Here is a 13,399-nt window from a genome sequence, read left to right as displayed (position 1 = left end):
GCCCGCCTGCAGCCCACCTGGCCCGCCCAGAGCCTTCTCCCTTCTGGCAAGCTCCCAGCCCTGGGGTTTCCTGTGACGGTTTAGGGGCAGAGGCTGGGGCGTGGGGGTGGCCCCCGAAGTAAGTGTGTCTGGGTCAGTTATTCCCCTCCCTATGCCTCAGTTTCCACAGAAGGGTCACTTCTGTCCTTTTTACCAGAAAATTCTAGCCGCCTCAGAAGAGAGAGAGGTTCCATTGAACCGTTTCAGCAGATGCTTCCCCAGTGTCGTTTGTGGGCCTGGCAGGGTTCTGGGTGGCAGGGGTACCGGTTGGGGTGTGTTCTTGGCTCTGGCCTCCTGATGGGGGGACCGGCGGGCCCACAGGCACGCGGGGCTGGGTGTTGCTTTAGGTGGGGTCCAAAGAGGCCGGCCCCTTGTGGCGGTGATGCCTGGGCGCAGACCTGCAGGATGAGAGGCCCCTGGGAAGGGTGTTCCAGGCAGAGGGAACAGCAGGTGCCATGCCCTTAGGGAGGGGAGGAGTCTTGGCACAAAGGGCAGAAAGGGCGTCTCGGGTGAGAGCACGCTGCTGGTGGAAGGAGGCTGCGGGGTTGGCAGGCCCAGATAGGCAAGCGGTTGGGAGTTTGTTTCACCCGTGACGGGAAGCGTTTTATTTTAACTCAAAACGTCTAGAAGAAAGTCACCCAGGAGGTGAGACCCAGAGCAGTGCTCCATTGTTGCAAGCCCGGAAAATGGCGGTGGGAAGCGACTCTGAGGTCGGCGGGCGCTCAGGCAGGTGCTCGACGCACTCCATGCCAGGCCCTGAGCTGGGCGTGGAGCAGGGGTGGGGTGAGCTGGCAGGAGATGAGCCCAGGCCCCTCGGCGCACACCTGTGCACACCCACACATGCCCACAGGGCTCACACAGATCCACGGTGAGCCCCCTTTAGAGAACCCTGACACGTGGGGAGGGGGGCCGTCTCCCTGGACGCCCCAGCACCCCCGCCCCTCTCATCCCAGGGCCTCCTTCTTAGACCAGAGTGGCTGGGCAGGGGCTGTGTTCTCAGCCTCCCGGGGGTCCTTGGAGGGGGTTCTAGAACCCAGCACAGGGTTGCCTAGAGGCTGGGCTCCTTTGGGAAAGTGGTGGAAACCTTGGAAACTGGAGGGGGTGGATGGATGAGCAACACACGACAGACCCACAAGGTTGATCAGGCCGTCAGGAGGCCGAGGCCGTCTCGGCTGTGTCACTAGCCCTCTGTGTCCCCTTTCTGCTCCGTGCCTCGGTTTCCTCGTCTGGAAAGAGCCCGACATGCCTGCTGTGTGGGAAGCACAGGGGAAGCATAGGGCCTGCACTTTGTAAACTGGGTGCTGCACAGCGGGGAGGGGCACCTGTGACCTGCTGGTGCCACACCGCAGGTGGGGACAGTGGTGCCATCCAGGTCTGGCAGTTCCATCGTTGGGAGCTCCAAGCCTGGCTGCCCAGAAGCAGTGCCCCAGCTATGGAACCCTGCCCGTGCCTCAGTTTCCCCTGTGAAGGAGGGGGCTTGTCATAGCCTGCTCCTGGGTACATGTAAGCACTGAGTAAATAAGTACGTCTCAGGGCCCTTGGGACAACGCCTGGTAGCACGGCAGCGTTCCGTGAGGGGTGACGCTGTTTTTACTGCTGGCATGGACCACGGCAGCTCCCTGTGACGCAGAAGACCTTTGTAACCGTCAAGGTCACTGTGGGGATGTGCGGGCAGGGGCCTGCCAGCCCGCCAGCCCCTGACCCCCGGCCTGGTCTGTGTGGCAGACGTGGACGAGTGTGAGCTGGGCACACACAACTGCCAGGCGGGCTCCGTGTGCCATAACACCAAGGGCTCCTTCTACTGCCAGGCGCGGCAGCGCTGCATGGAGGGCTTCCTGCAGGACCCCGAGGGCAACTGCGTGGGTGAGTGAGGCTTGGAGGGGCTGCGTCTGCCTGGCCCTGGGGGTCTTTAGGAGAGGTCGTTGGGGGGATAGGCTCTGAGGGCTTTACAGAAGAGGGAGGCCTGGCTTGCTGCACTTTCCCCCTCCCGGCCTCAGTGTCCCCCTGTGAATGGATGTGTCAGTGCCTGGGCCCCGCGAGGCACTTGCAGAATGGAAGCCCTTATTATCCTGAACTGTCTGCTCGCGGCTGAGTTACTTCTCTTGTGGCCTCAGTTTACCCATCTGTGGGATTGGACTGGATGAAGGTGTATCACGTTTTTTTAACCTACCCAACAGCGCTTGGGTTCTGGGAGGGAAAGCCCACAGGTCCTGGGACTCAGGGACTGGATAGTCTGACCTGCCAGCCCGACCTGGACTGGTCTGGGGCCCGGGACTGGCCGCCTCCCAGTGCAGCCCTGGACTCAGATGCTGGGGCTCCAGGAGGGGCTACAGCAGGCTCCCTGTCACCCGCACCCCCCTCCACAGACATCAATGAGTGCACGTCACTCTCCGAGCCATGTCGGCCAGGCTTCAGCTGCATCAACACGGTGGGCTCCTACACGTGCCAGAGGAACCCAGTGATCTGCGGGCGTGGCTACCACGCCAGCCAGGACGGGACCAAGTGTGTGGGTAAGGCCCGCCTCCCCCTAGCCTCTGGCTTCCCGGGTGCCCTGGGCCGGGGCGGCTGGTGCAGGGGGAGAGTCCAGGCCTCAGGGTGCCCTGCTCGCCTCCCCCTGCAGACGTGAACGAGTGTGAGGCGGGCGTGCACCGCTGCGGCGAGGGGCAGGTGTGCCACAACCTCCCCGGCTCCTACCGCTGTGACTGCAAGCCTGGCTTCCAGCGGGACGCCTTCGGCCGTGCCTGCGTCGGTAGGTGGGACTGGTGGCCGGGACCCCGTCCGGCTGCCCTGAGAGGTGCCTGCCTGCCCCAGGCCCTCCCCCCGGCCAGCCTTGCCCTGACCACATGACCGGCCCTCTCTGGGCCGGACAGACTTCCTGCCGTCCTGTCCAGCTGCGGCTCTGCTCTTTTCTTGCCCTTTGCTGTGCCGTCTGTCTCTCCACGTCTGCCTCTGGTCCCTGTCCAACACCTCCTCTGCCGTCTTCCCCTGCTCCCTCTTCCCCCGCGTTCCTTCTGGGCTCCTGGGTCCCTCTCCGCCCCGGGGCCGGAGGCGGCTGGTGTCCAGGCCCCCTCCGCCCTCCCTGAGGCCCTGCACCTGCCGCCCGCCCCGCAGATGTGAACGAGTGCTGGAGCTCGCCCAGCCGCCTGTGCCAGCACGCGTGCGAGAACACGCTCGGGTCCTACCACTGCTCCTGCGCCCCCGGCTTCCGGCTGGCGGCCGACGGCAAGCGTTGCGAAGGTACGGCCGAGCCGGCCTCTGACCCGCGGCCCCCCCGTGCAGGGCCCCAGCTGCACGCTGGTTCCTGCCAGGGCCCCCCACTGCCATCTCAGACCCAAGGGCCGGGTGTGTGTGTTGTGTGCACCCCTGGGCGGGAGCTCCCGGCAGGCAGGGGGGACGGCCCAGCCTCTGCCCCGTGGTAGGTGCTGACCCTGGTCATGACCGCGGTGCCCTGGGCTTCAGGCGGGGGGCAGAGTGAGTGAGACGAGAGGTAGGCCTGTGGCCACGCGGACGGCCCGGCGGCCACACAGCACCTGGTAGTGCCCTCCAGAGTCACCCCATCTTGGTTTTCCAGATCCCAGAAATCTAGATATGTATGCGAAGCCTGCTGGTTTGTGCACGTCGCTGGTGGATCTAAACTTAAACTGTGTGTTAAACCAAGCACGTGAACTCACCCATGTGGGATGCGCCTGGGGCTGACGGAGGGGACGCGTGAGGGACCGTCACGCTGTTCCCACCTGTGTTCATGGTGTGGTTGGGCCAGGTCTGGTGGGGTTGGTATGGAGGGGTGCAGGGATCCCAGGCTGCTCAGTGAAGTGGGGAGGGGGTCCCGTGAGTAAAGGGGATGTGGGGTCTCTGGCCCCATTTGCTGGCGCCGTCTTTCCCAGCACCTCCCCTGGAGGTGCTTTCCTCATTTCCCTCCTGGGGAGGTGAGTCTGCTGAGACCCCTGGGAAGGCCATGCACCTCTCTCTGATTGCCTGGCCTGGCCAAAGAGCTGGCCTCTTGTGGGACGGGACCAGCCCAGGGATAGGGGAGCGACCCCAGGCCTGGCTGTGTCAGACGGCACTTGGATGGGCTCCCAAAACAGACCCTGTCGCTCCCTTTCACGCACGGGGGTTACAGCCACCTGTGAGCCCTCCCCCCGGCCAGGCTGGGTGCAGACAGCCGTGGGGATGGAGCATCATCCCACCCTAGTTGTAGTTCATTCGTTCACTCCTTGGCCCTTCTGCCTTCCCCCCCGCCACCCCTACTTCAGGCCACTTCTCTCCAGCTCCATCTGTGGCTGGACGGTAGAGACTCAGAGATGGAACCAGCGTGGGCCCTGGCCCCCGGGAGCTCAGAGCCTGGTAGAGGAGAGAAGCCACTCATTCATTCACTCACGGCTTCCATCATTTTGTGTGAAAGCCGTGTATGTTGTGAGGTCCCGAGGATCATGCGTCAGACAGTGGCCTCGAGGCCATGTGTGAGCTGACCCCGTCCCCCGCACTCTGCTCTGACCACACCGGCCTCCTCGCTCTTCTGTGCGTGCACAGGTTGCACCCTCACCTCGGGGCCCGTGCTCTCACCGTGCCTTCTGCCTGGAACGCTTCCCCACGTGCCCGCACGACTCTAACACTGCAGCCCTCCCCGACGCACCCCTGCCCCTTCTCTGCTCTCTTCCCATAGCACGCGCCACCTTCTGCCGTACTAGGTATTCCGCCCCTTTAATCCCCCCGCTTCTTCCCCAGCACACACGTGAACATCAGCTCTATGACGGGGGGTGGTTGTCCGTCTTGCTCGTGGCCCTGTCCCCACGCTCAGCACAGGCCTGGCGCTTGTCGGAGCCCGGCAGGTCTTGGTTGGATGAATGAGAGACAAGTCCCTGCCCACAAGGAACTCAGAGTCCAGCAGATGCCCCATCTCACCCGTCCTGCACTCAGACAGCTCACCCGCTGCCTCGCAGGCCGGCTCTCACCCCTCCCCCACCCCCATGCAGGGCCGGCCCTGGGGGTCAAGGGCAGGTCCTCGTTAGCACCTGGGTGACGTCTCCCGGAGCCATCTCTACCCAGTGCTATGGACCCTCAGTAGGGCAGCATCTAGCTCCCCGTGCGGGGATCTGAGCCCCACCTGTGGCTGCTTCCTCCAGGCAGTAGGCCGGGACTGCACCAGCAAGCTGTAATACATTGCTGCCCCTGCCTCACTGCATGTCTCAGGCAGGCTCCTTGCCTTTTTCTGGGCCTCTGGTTCCCCATCGGCCCGAAGGGGAGGCTGGAACTGATGGTCTCTCAAGATAAGGCTCCAGGTGAGCTGGACCTTGGCCCTCTGGGCTGGAAGGACACCTCAGTGACCTCCGGTTGGTCTGTCTGCAGACGTGAATGAGTGTGAGGCCCAGCGCTGCAGCCAGGAGTGCGCCAACATCTACGGCTCCTACCAGTGCTACTGCCGCCAAGGCTACCAGCTGGCCGAGGACGGGCATACCTGCACAGGTACCTCTCCTCTGCCCAGGGCCCCCTTCCTGAGAGACACCACTTCCCGTGTGCGAGGCTCCTCGAGTCCCCACCGGGCCGGGGACACAGGGCACACGGAGGCCTTAGCGTCGTATCAGAGTTTGAGTCCCAGCCGGGCGTTTCCTGGCTGTGCCACCTTGGACAAGTGCTTCCCACATCTGACGTCAGTGGGACGAAGGATTAAGTTAATTACAGTTGATGCTTGAATGACACAGGGTTTAGGGCCTCCCCTCCCCGATAGTCAAAAATCCACATATAACTTTACAGTCGGCCCTCTGTATCTGCGGTTCCGCACCTGTGGTTGAACCAAGGACAGATTGCGAGCTACTGTAGTATTTATTGAAAAAAGTCCTCGTGTAAGTGGACCTGTGCAGTTCAAACCTGTGTTGTTCAGGGGTCAGCTGTACCTTGTCCACACCCTGTCTGGTACCTGATTGGCCCTCAGCTGGCAGTAACAAGTATGGGGCGGCCCCGGGAGGCAAGCCCTGGAATGCGGGTCCTGTGAGCTCTGTGGCCTCAGGCAGCTCTCTTCCTCTCTCAGCCCTGTCGTCCTCATCTGTAAAATGGGCCCCTAGGCTCCGCTGCTGTGGCAGGATGACCCAGGGTTCACGAGGGGCTGAAACTCTCTCTGGCAGACATCGACGAGTGCGCTCAGGGCGCCGGCATCCTCTGTACCTTCCGCTGCATCAACGTGCCAGGAAGCTACCAGTGCGTGTGCCCAGAGCGCGGCTACACCGTGACGGCCAACGGGAGGTCCTGCAAGGGTGAGTGCGGGGTCCGCCCCACCGGGGCCTCAGGCAGCCTCCAGGCAGGCCCAGAAGCCTCACGCAGCTGGCTGTGCTCCCAGAGCTCTGACACCGAGTGCACAGGCAGAGAATGGCCGATGCCACTGGTGGCCGTGTTCACCGAGGTCTACGCCTGGGATGAGGCAGGTGGCAATCTTTCTGCTGCTTGACCCAGCTTAGAGGCTTGGACTCTGCTCTGGGCCCTGCCCTGTGAGCGGGATGGGGGTCCTGTGGGATGGTTCTAAGGACAGGAGACCTACCTAGCCTATTCAAGAGAAGCCTCAGGGGTCCCAGGAGCTGGCCAAGCCTTCGTGGCTGCAGAGCTGTCTGCTTTTTAATTTAAAAAATAATCTGTCTGGGGCTTCCCTGGTGGCGCAGTGGTTGAGAGTCCGCCTGCCGATGCAGGGGACACGGGTTCGTGCCCCGGTCCAGGAAGATCCCACGTGCCGCGGAGCGGCTGGGCCCGTGAGCCACGGCCTCTGGGCCTGCGCGTCCGGAGCCTGTGCTCCGCAACGGAAGAGGCCACAACAGTGAGAGGCCCGCGTAGCGCAAAAAAAAAAACAAAAAAAAAACCAATCTGGACTCTGTAAAAGGTGAGGATCTTACCTGCCGTAAACAGCTGTGCGGGAATGATGACTTTATGTGCCTAGAGCGTGATTTCACTTTTGAGCCTGAGGCCCTGTTCTGCTTGATGGTGGGAGCACAGCACGGGCTTCTTGGACGGCTCAGACGCCACCGTGATTCTGGCTCTTGAAGGCGCTTCAGGCCGGAAACCTGTTCGCGTTCAGGACATCTCCCCTGACCCCTCCTCCCTGGCCTTCCTGGCGCGGGGGCTGGGGAATGGCCTGTGCTGGCAGCACAGAGGCTCCCAGGCCCTTGACTACTGTACAGAGTGGAAGAGACGGGAGTATGTGACGCTCGGGTGGCATGTGAGCTGTGCGCCCACAGGCCGAGCTGCTCTGAGACCCAGGCCCCTGCGGCGGGCTGGGGTGGCTTGGACGAGGGTCTCCAGCTCTGGGCATCCCTCCCATCGCCCTCCTCTGCTCCCCCCAGACCTGGACGAGTGTGCACTGGGCACCCACAACTGCTCTGAGGCTGAGACCTGCCATAACATCCAGGGTGGCTTCCGCTGCCTGCGTTTCGAGTGTCCCCCAAACTACGTCCGGGTCTCCGAAACGTGAGTGCCCCCACCCGGCCTCGGCCAATCCACACTGCCCAGGGCGGAGGCCAGGTGACAGGCGCGTGCCTTCACCACCTCCTGCTCTTCACAGGCCCCACTGCCAGGTCTGTGGTCTGATGACTATAAATGGTACAAGAGAGCACCTTGCAGAAAGCTTGGAGCATAGAGCATGAAAGGAGGAAAACTCACAAAAAAATCTTCTCTTTCAAACACACACACACACACGTTATCTTTTGCCGTGTAACGAGTTCTTTCCAGCACTTCGCATCTTAACATGACAAGTAGTTATCATCTCACACAGTTTTGGAGGGTCACGAGCCAAGGAGCCGCTTAGCTGGGTGGTCCTGGCTAAGGGTCGCGTAGGGCTGGGTCCTCTGAAGGCTTGACTGGGGCTGCAGGATCCCGCTGCCCACTCATGGCTCTGGGCAGGAGGCCTCAGCGCCTCACCATGTGGCCTCTCCATGGGGCCGGAGCTCTCCCAGCACGGGTCATGAAGAAGGCAAGTGAAGGTCCTTTGTAACCTAACCTAATCCTAAAAGTGACATATCACTTCTGCCCCTGGCCACACAGTCCAGCACTGCATGGGGTACCCTGGGAGGCAACATTCAAAGTGTAAGTGACAGGAGGGGACACACCGGGGCCATCTCGCAGGCTGGTGACCACACTCCCTAGTGATGCCTCTTGGTGTTTCGCCGTATTTCCTGTCCTTTCCTTACTAAACATACATTTCCATAGAGTACTTGCTGGAGCGTCCATCTTCTTTTCTCTGCGCGGTGCTGTCATGTGGATGTGCTCGGTTGTTCGAAGCTTGCTTTCTCTGCTTGGTCGCCGTCTTTTGCATCTGTGCGTGCAGCCCGCCTGGGGTGGCACTTCTTAGCATGTATGCGCTCGTGATTTACTTGCCGGCTGTCCTGCTGACCCTGTGACATGCTTGCTAATACACACAGTGCTGGGGAGTGTCTACGTGCAGGTGTGTTGGGACGCTTGGGTGACTGTGTCTGGGTGACCCTGGGCAGGTGACCTCCCTTCCCTGGGTCTCAGCTGCTCCGCCTGCCACATGGGTGATGGTAGCGCCAGCCCCAGGGTGGGTGTCAGCACGGCATGAGTGAAAACACGTCATGAGTTTACAGAGTGTATGGCATGGCCTGGTGCTGCATTAGTGCCATGTGTTGGTGACGTCATATCCCAACCCTGCGTGGCTGGGCACTGTGGTCCCCCAGTTGGGGAACTCTGCTCAGAACATCCACTAGACCTGCTGAGCCCTGGTAGCCATTTTGGAAGCACTGAGCTTTGAGACAGGGATTTGGTGATGGAGGTGACAGTGTCTCATTGCACCCAGAAGAGACCAGATTGTTGCTGAGCTTAGAAATCGAAGCCTTGGGCCCCGTGGGGTTTGGTGCAGGTTCTGTCATCATGGTCCTGTAGCGTGGCCGAGTTCCCGGCGTCCTCTGGAGCAGGTGTGACTCAGAGCTCTCTGACCCTCGGAGAGGGGAAAGGGCAGGCCATCCCAAGTCAGAAGAGGAAATGGCTCCGAAGGAGAGTCAATCATGGAAGAAAAGGGAATCTGAGAAAAGATTACAACAGTAAAAACACCGTGGCCAGGGAATCCATGCACATAGGCAGTGTGCGAGGGAAAGAATGCAGGCAGGGAGGTAAGAATGACAAGCTACCTGGCGCTGTGCTGAGAGCCCGCATGTTTATAACCTCACCCCTTCCCACCAGTGAAACCGCAAGGCCATTAACCCGTCCTACGGACGAGGAAGCTGAGGTCCAGGGAGGTCAGGTGACCCGGCAGAGGCTGCGAGGCTGCCGAGGGCGGAGCTGGGCTGGGGGCCGGCGCCCAGGCCTGCGCCCGGTCGGGCTGGGTGAGTGTAGGGGTGGGAGCGAGCCCGCCGCTGACGCGCCCGCCGTGCGCCCCGCAGGAAGTGCGAGCGCGCGCTGTGCCACGACTTCATGGAGTGCCAGAACGCGCCGGCGCGCATCACGTACTACCGGCTCAACTTCCAGACCGGGCTGCTGGTGCCGGCGCACATCTTCCGCATCAGCCCGGTGCCCGCCTTCGCCGGCGACACCATCGCGCTGACCATCACCAAGGGCAACGAGGAGGGCTACTTCGGCACGCGCCGCCTCAACGCCTACACGGGCGTCGTCTTCCTGCAGCGGTCCGTGCGCGAGCCGCGGGACTTCGCCCTGGACGTGGAGATGAAGCTATGGCGGCAGGGCTCCGTCACCACCTTCCTGGCCAAGATGCACATCTTCTTCACCACCTTTGCCCTGTGAGGCGTGGCCGCGGACGAGCGCGTGGAGCCCCCGGTCCTCCCTGGTCCGGTGCCCCGGCCGCACGCCTCTTTCCGTGCTCCCTGCCGGCCGCGTGGGGGGCGGGCGCTGTGGCCAGTTTACTCTGACCCTGTAAATTAACTTAATTTTGCTGACCTGTTCCTGGCGTTTCGGCCTCTCCTGTGCCCCTGGAGGGAGCTTTGCGCAGGCCACTGCTGGTGCCCCGTGGATGGGGACGGAGGATCCGAGGCTGGACATGACCAAGACTGGAATCAGCGACCACGTTGGAGATTTTGGACTCACCTGGGTGACCTGTCCCCAGTGATGATATTCTGTTTCATGTTCCACTGTGATTAGCTCTTCACTTTTTTTAAAAAATCGTTTTTAAGTGTTTTTGTTTAATTATAAAAGTAGTACATGTATATTGCAAATATATATATATTCAAATAGTACAAAAGGGTTATGAAGTAAAAAAGTGAAAACAGAAAACCCGCTTCCGTTTGTGCAGTGTTTGCGTGTGCCAGCGGTGCCTGCGTGTCTTGGGCCCCCGCCTCGGGCCTCACCTTGGGTTGCTGAAAGGATGGCAGTGGGAGCGTGCTCGCTTCGGATCCTACTTCTTCTCCTCCGCCTGCGTTTCCCTCTTCCCTCCTCTCCTTCTCCACACGTGGGCCGCACCTGGCTTGTCACTTTGGACGCTGTCCAGAAGCTGGACATCTACGTTTAGTGTTACTTTTGTCACCTCCTGACCGACCGCTCTTCGCACCTAATGACGAACGTGCGTGAGACTGTTTAGCATAGAAATGAGCTAATGGTTACCTGAATCCAGTTCTCTCTCGGGCCAGCCGTTTTCCATTGGTGTGCCATCCTGCGGAGGCTGCAGCTCTGTGTCCCAGTGTATTTGGCCATTGTCGGTGTTATAGCTCCACCAGTGGTGCCAGGGCTATGGGGACATATCACGGGAGGTAGGAGTAACCTGCAAAATGAGACTGGAGTGCCTTCCAGTCATTAGCGGTTCATCCAGCGAATCGTCTCTCATGTGACTACATGTCTTCCAGGACAAGGCTATTCAGGTTTGCAGCGTCCATTTCACTTTGTCAGGTTCCAAAGGCCGGAGTGAGCTCGGCTTCACCCTTTCAGCCGTCTGGTATAATGGAGCTGAGAGATGGTGTTGCCTGTTTCTCTAAGCCTCATGAGATATTAATGTCCTGGACAAACGTAGTTGTTGCGTAACCCATTCATCCTTTCCCCTCAGCTGTGATTCCGATTCTCTCCATTTGTACCCCAGTTCTTCCACGTTGGGAATGGACTTTAGGTTTGGCCATCGTGCTGGTCTAGATGAAAGGCAGCAATGCCCGTCCAGCGGGCCCCTCCCCCCCCCCCGTGCCCCGGCACACTCCGTTCCTATAGGTAGAGTTAACCAGGGGGCCATCTCAACCAGCGGGCGGCACACAGCTGCAACCCTGAGTTTGCCAGATGCGGTGAAGGCATCGTCCACCCCATCAGGCCCTTAGGAATTCTGACACCAAGGTTTAAAACTCTAGTTATGGTTTCTTGCTTAGGAATCGGCCCTGCTTCCTGCATACACAGTTGCAGCCTTGCTCCCGGAACAGCTGCATCAGATACAAAAAAAGAAAGTTGAGATGGTGTCATGCCAGCATCCTGCCCCTGTGTGAAGAATTGTGCGGTCACAACAGAATTCTACCCCCACCCCCGTCCCAGATCACCTAAAAAGCAGAGGAATCTTTCTAGTGGGGACCTGCCTTGGCTCCCTGGTGTTGAGGGTGAACGTATACTCAGGAAGGCTTGAAAGCCAGCCCTTCGCGTCTTTATCTTCCCCGCCCCATGTCAGACGACTGGGGTCTCAGATGCCGTTCTAACTCTCTGCCTAGACGTCATTCCAAGGAGGAGGTCTCTGCCTGCTGTTGACACTGTAGGGTGTAACGTGTGATCCTTGGTTTGAAGAAATGTGATTTGGTGGTCCCAGCTGGCACACTGTCTCTCGTGCCCACACTCTTAGTATCTGTAAGGGTCCAGGAGGCGTCCTAACACAGTTTCTGGTTATGCCCTCCCCATGGAGTCCCAGGTGGCATAACCTCCTCCCAGCCTTCATGTATGAGCATTGCCCAGCAGGGAAGCTCCTCTGAGCCTTTGGTGTCCAGAGTTTTTATTGGAGCTGGTTGGTAGTTGGGGCACACCTATTCCCCGACACAAGGGAGCAGTACAATTGCTAATGCTTTTACCAGTGGTGACCCGGGGGCATGTCCTGGTGGAGGGGATGCTGCAACAGATGCAACGGTGCAAGCATTTGAAAAATACAACGGCAGAATTGGCTGGTTGCCGCTAAGCTGTATTGCCCTGCAGAGGGACAGTGAGAAAGTTGGAGCCGTTAACAGGCAGGTATTGGCTAAGGGTGAGAGGCAGGGGCCCTCGGTGGCAGCTCCCAAAGAGGCGCCTGGCTCCTGCAGTGGAAGGGCAGACCGAGCCGTGTGGCAGGCTGAAGACCTGCGTGTGAGAGTCACAGAGATCCAGGGGCGTTTGACTGCTCGGCCAAGGTCTGCCGTGGGACGTTAAGGGCTGGTGTGGAAACCTGGGGTCCTCAAGATGGAGGAGACCCTCTGGAGGTGCAGAGGAGACCGGCCCTTTCAGTAAGAGCCAGCGCTGCTGTTAGCCACCTTCCCTCACCACCACCAGGCAGCAGGTGCCCCCGCAGGAGCTGCCCTCGCCTCCTCTACTGGCTGCCAGGCTGATAACAGATTCAGTCTGTTTGGGAATTTTCCCTCCTGCACAGTGGAGTTCATATGTGACGGGCCTGAGCCGATGACCCCCGTGTTTCCCGACACCGATTGGTTCCAGGATGGGCCCCGGATGTACCCGAGGTCTTTGCGGGGGTACTGAGATGGAGGTGGTTTTCTTGACCCCTGCCCTTGAACCTAAGGGGCTGTCGGGCTGGAGGCCACCTCCACGTGGCAGCAGGTGAAAGCTGAGACTGAAGTCTGGGTGGAGCCCCCGAGGTGGCAGCGCGACCGACCGCAGAGCCTGAGCTCTGAAACCTACCAGGCCTGAGGCCACCCGACCTTTGAATTTTCTGCCTTTACCTTCTCTTCCGTGTAAGCTAGCTTGATTGTTTTCTGTCAAATGCAACAGGCAAAGTCCAACAGAATGCAGTAACAAGTGAGGAAGGGTGTGCCGGGCAAAGGGAATGGCATGTGCAAAGCTTCTGAGCTGGGGAAGAAGGCTGGTGTGCTGGAGACTTGGGGAGTGAGGGGCGTGGTTGGAGGGTGGGGGGTGGGTGGCCGGAATCACAGCAGACCGCAGATGTGACCCTAATTAATTCTCAGGGCAGTGGGGGTCTGTTGAAGCACTGGGGGCCACCTTTGCCGTTTACAAACATCCCTCTGGCTGCAGTCTGGAGGGTAGATGGTAGGCATGAGGGCAAGCCCTGTAGGGGGCTTATTTTTTTTTTTGGTAGTATTTTTCGTTCTGTAATGGTCTTGTTTTAGGTGTCATTCAGTCTCTTAATTGATTTGCACCGCTTTAAACTTGTATCGTTGTCACTGTGGGTCTGGTCTGTTGCTGCAGAGCCCTCCTTGGGGTGCCCCCCTATGGTAGACCCTGTGATGCCTCCCAGGCTGCC

General features: G+C 60.0%; 1 protein-coding gene across 4 annotated transcripts in view; it reads left to right on the top strand.

The window, feature by feature from the left end:
• Positions 1–10,248, top strand: part of FBLN2 (fibulin 2) — a 105,591-nt gene extending 95,343 nt beyond the window's left edge. For 2 of the 4 annotated variants that reach the window (XM_024763429.1, XM_024763431.1), the window contains 8 exons: positions 1,761–1,902; positions 2,406–2,549; positions 2,660–2,788; positions 3,151–3,276; positions 5,386–5,502; positions 6,159–6,287; positions 7,362–7,485; positions 9,411–9,768. In XM_024763429.1, the coding sequence (XP_024619197.1) occupies positions 1,761–1,902; positions 2,406–2,549; positions 2,660–2,788; positions 3,151–3,276; positions 5,386–5,502; positions 6,159–6,287; positions 7,362–7,485; positions 9,411–9,768 (1,269 nt within the window). Of the gene's footprint in view, positions 1–1,760; positions 1,903–2,405; positions 2,550–2,659; positions 2,789–3,150; positions 3,277–5,385; positions 5,503–6,158; positions 6,288–7,361; positions 7,490–9,410 lie in introns of those variants that run through there. The other 2 variants (XM_024763430.1, XM_024763432.1) reach the window with 2 other exon arrangements.
• Positions 10,249–13,399: the final 3,151 nt, after the last annotated feature.

This window comes from Neophocaena asiaeorientalis, unplaced genomic scaffold (assembly GCF_003031525.2).
Source record: "Neophocaena asiaeorientalis asiaeorientalis breed wild unplaced genomic scaffold, Neophocaena_asiaeorientalis_V1.1 scaffold433, whole genome shotgun sequence".
Classification (NCBI taxonomy): domain Eukaryota; kingdom Metazoa; phylum Chordata; class Mammalia; order Artiodactyla; family Phocoenidae; genus Neophocaena; species Neophocaena asiaeorientalis.
The sequence above is the reverse complement of the archived record's forward strand: the minus strand, read 5'-3'. Positions and strand labels throughout refer to the sequence as shown.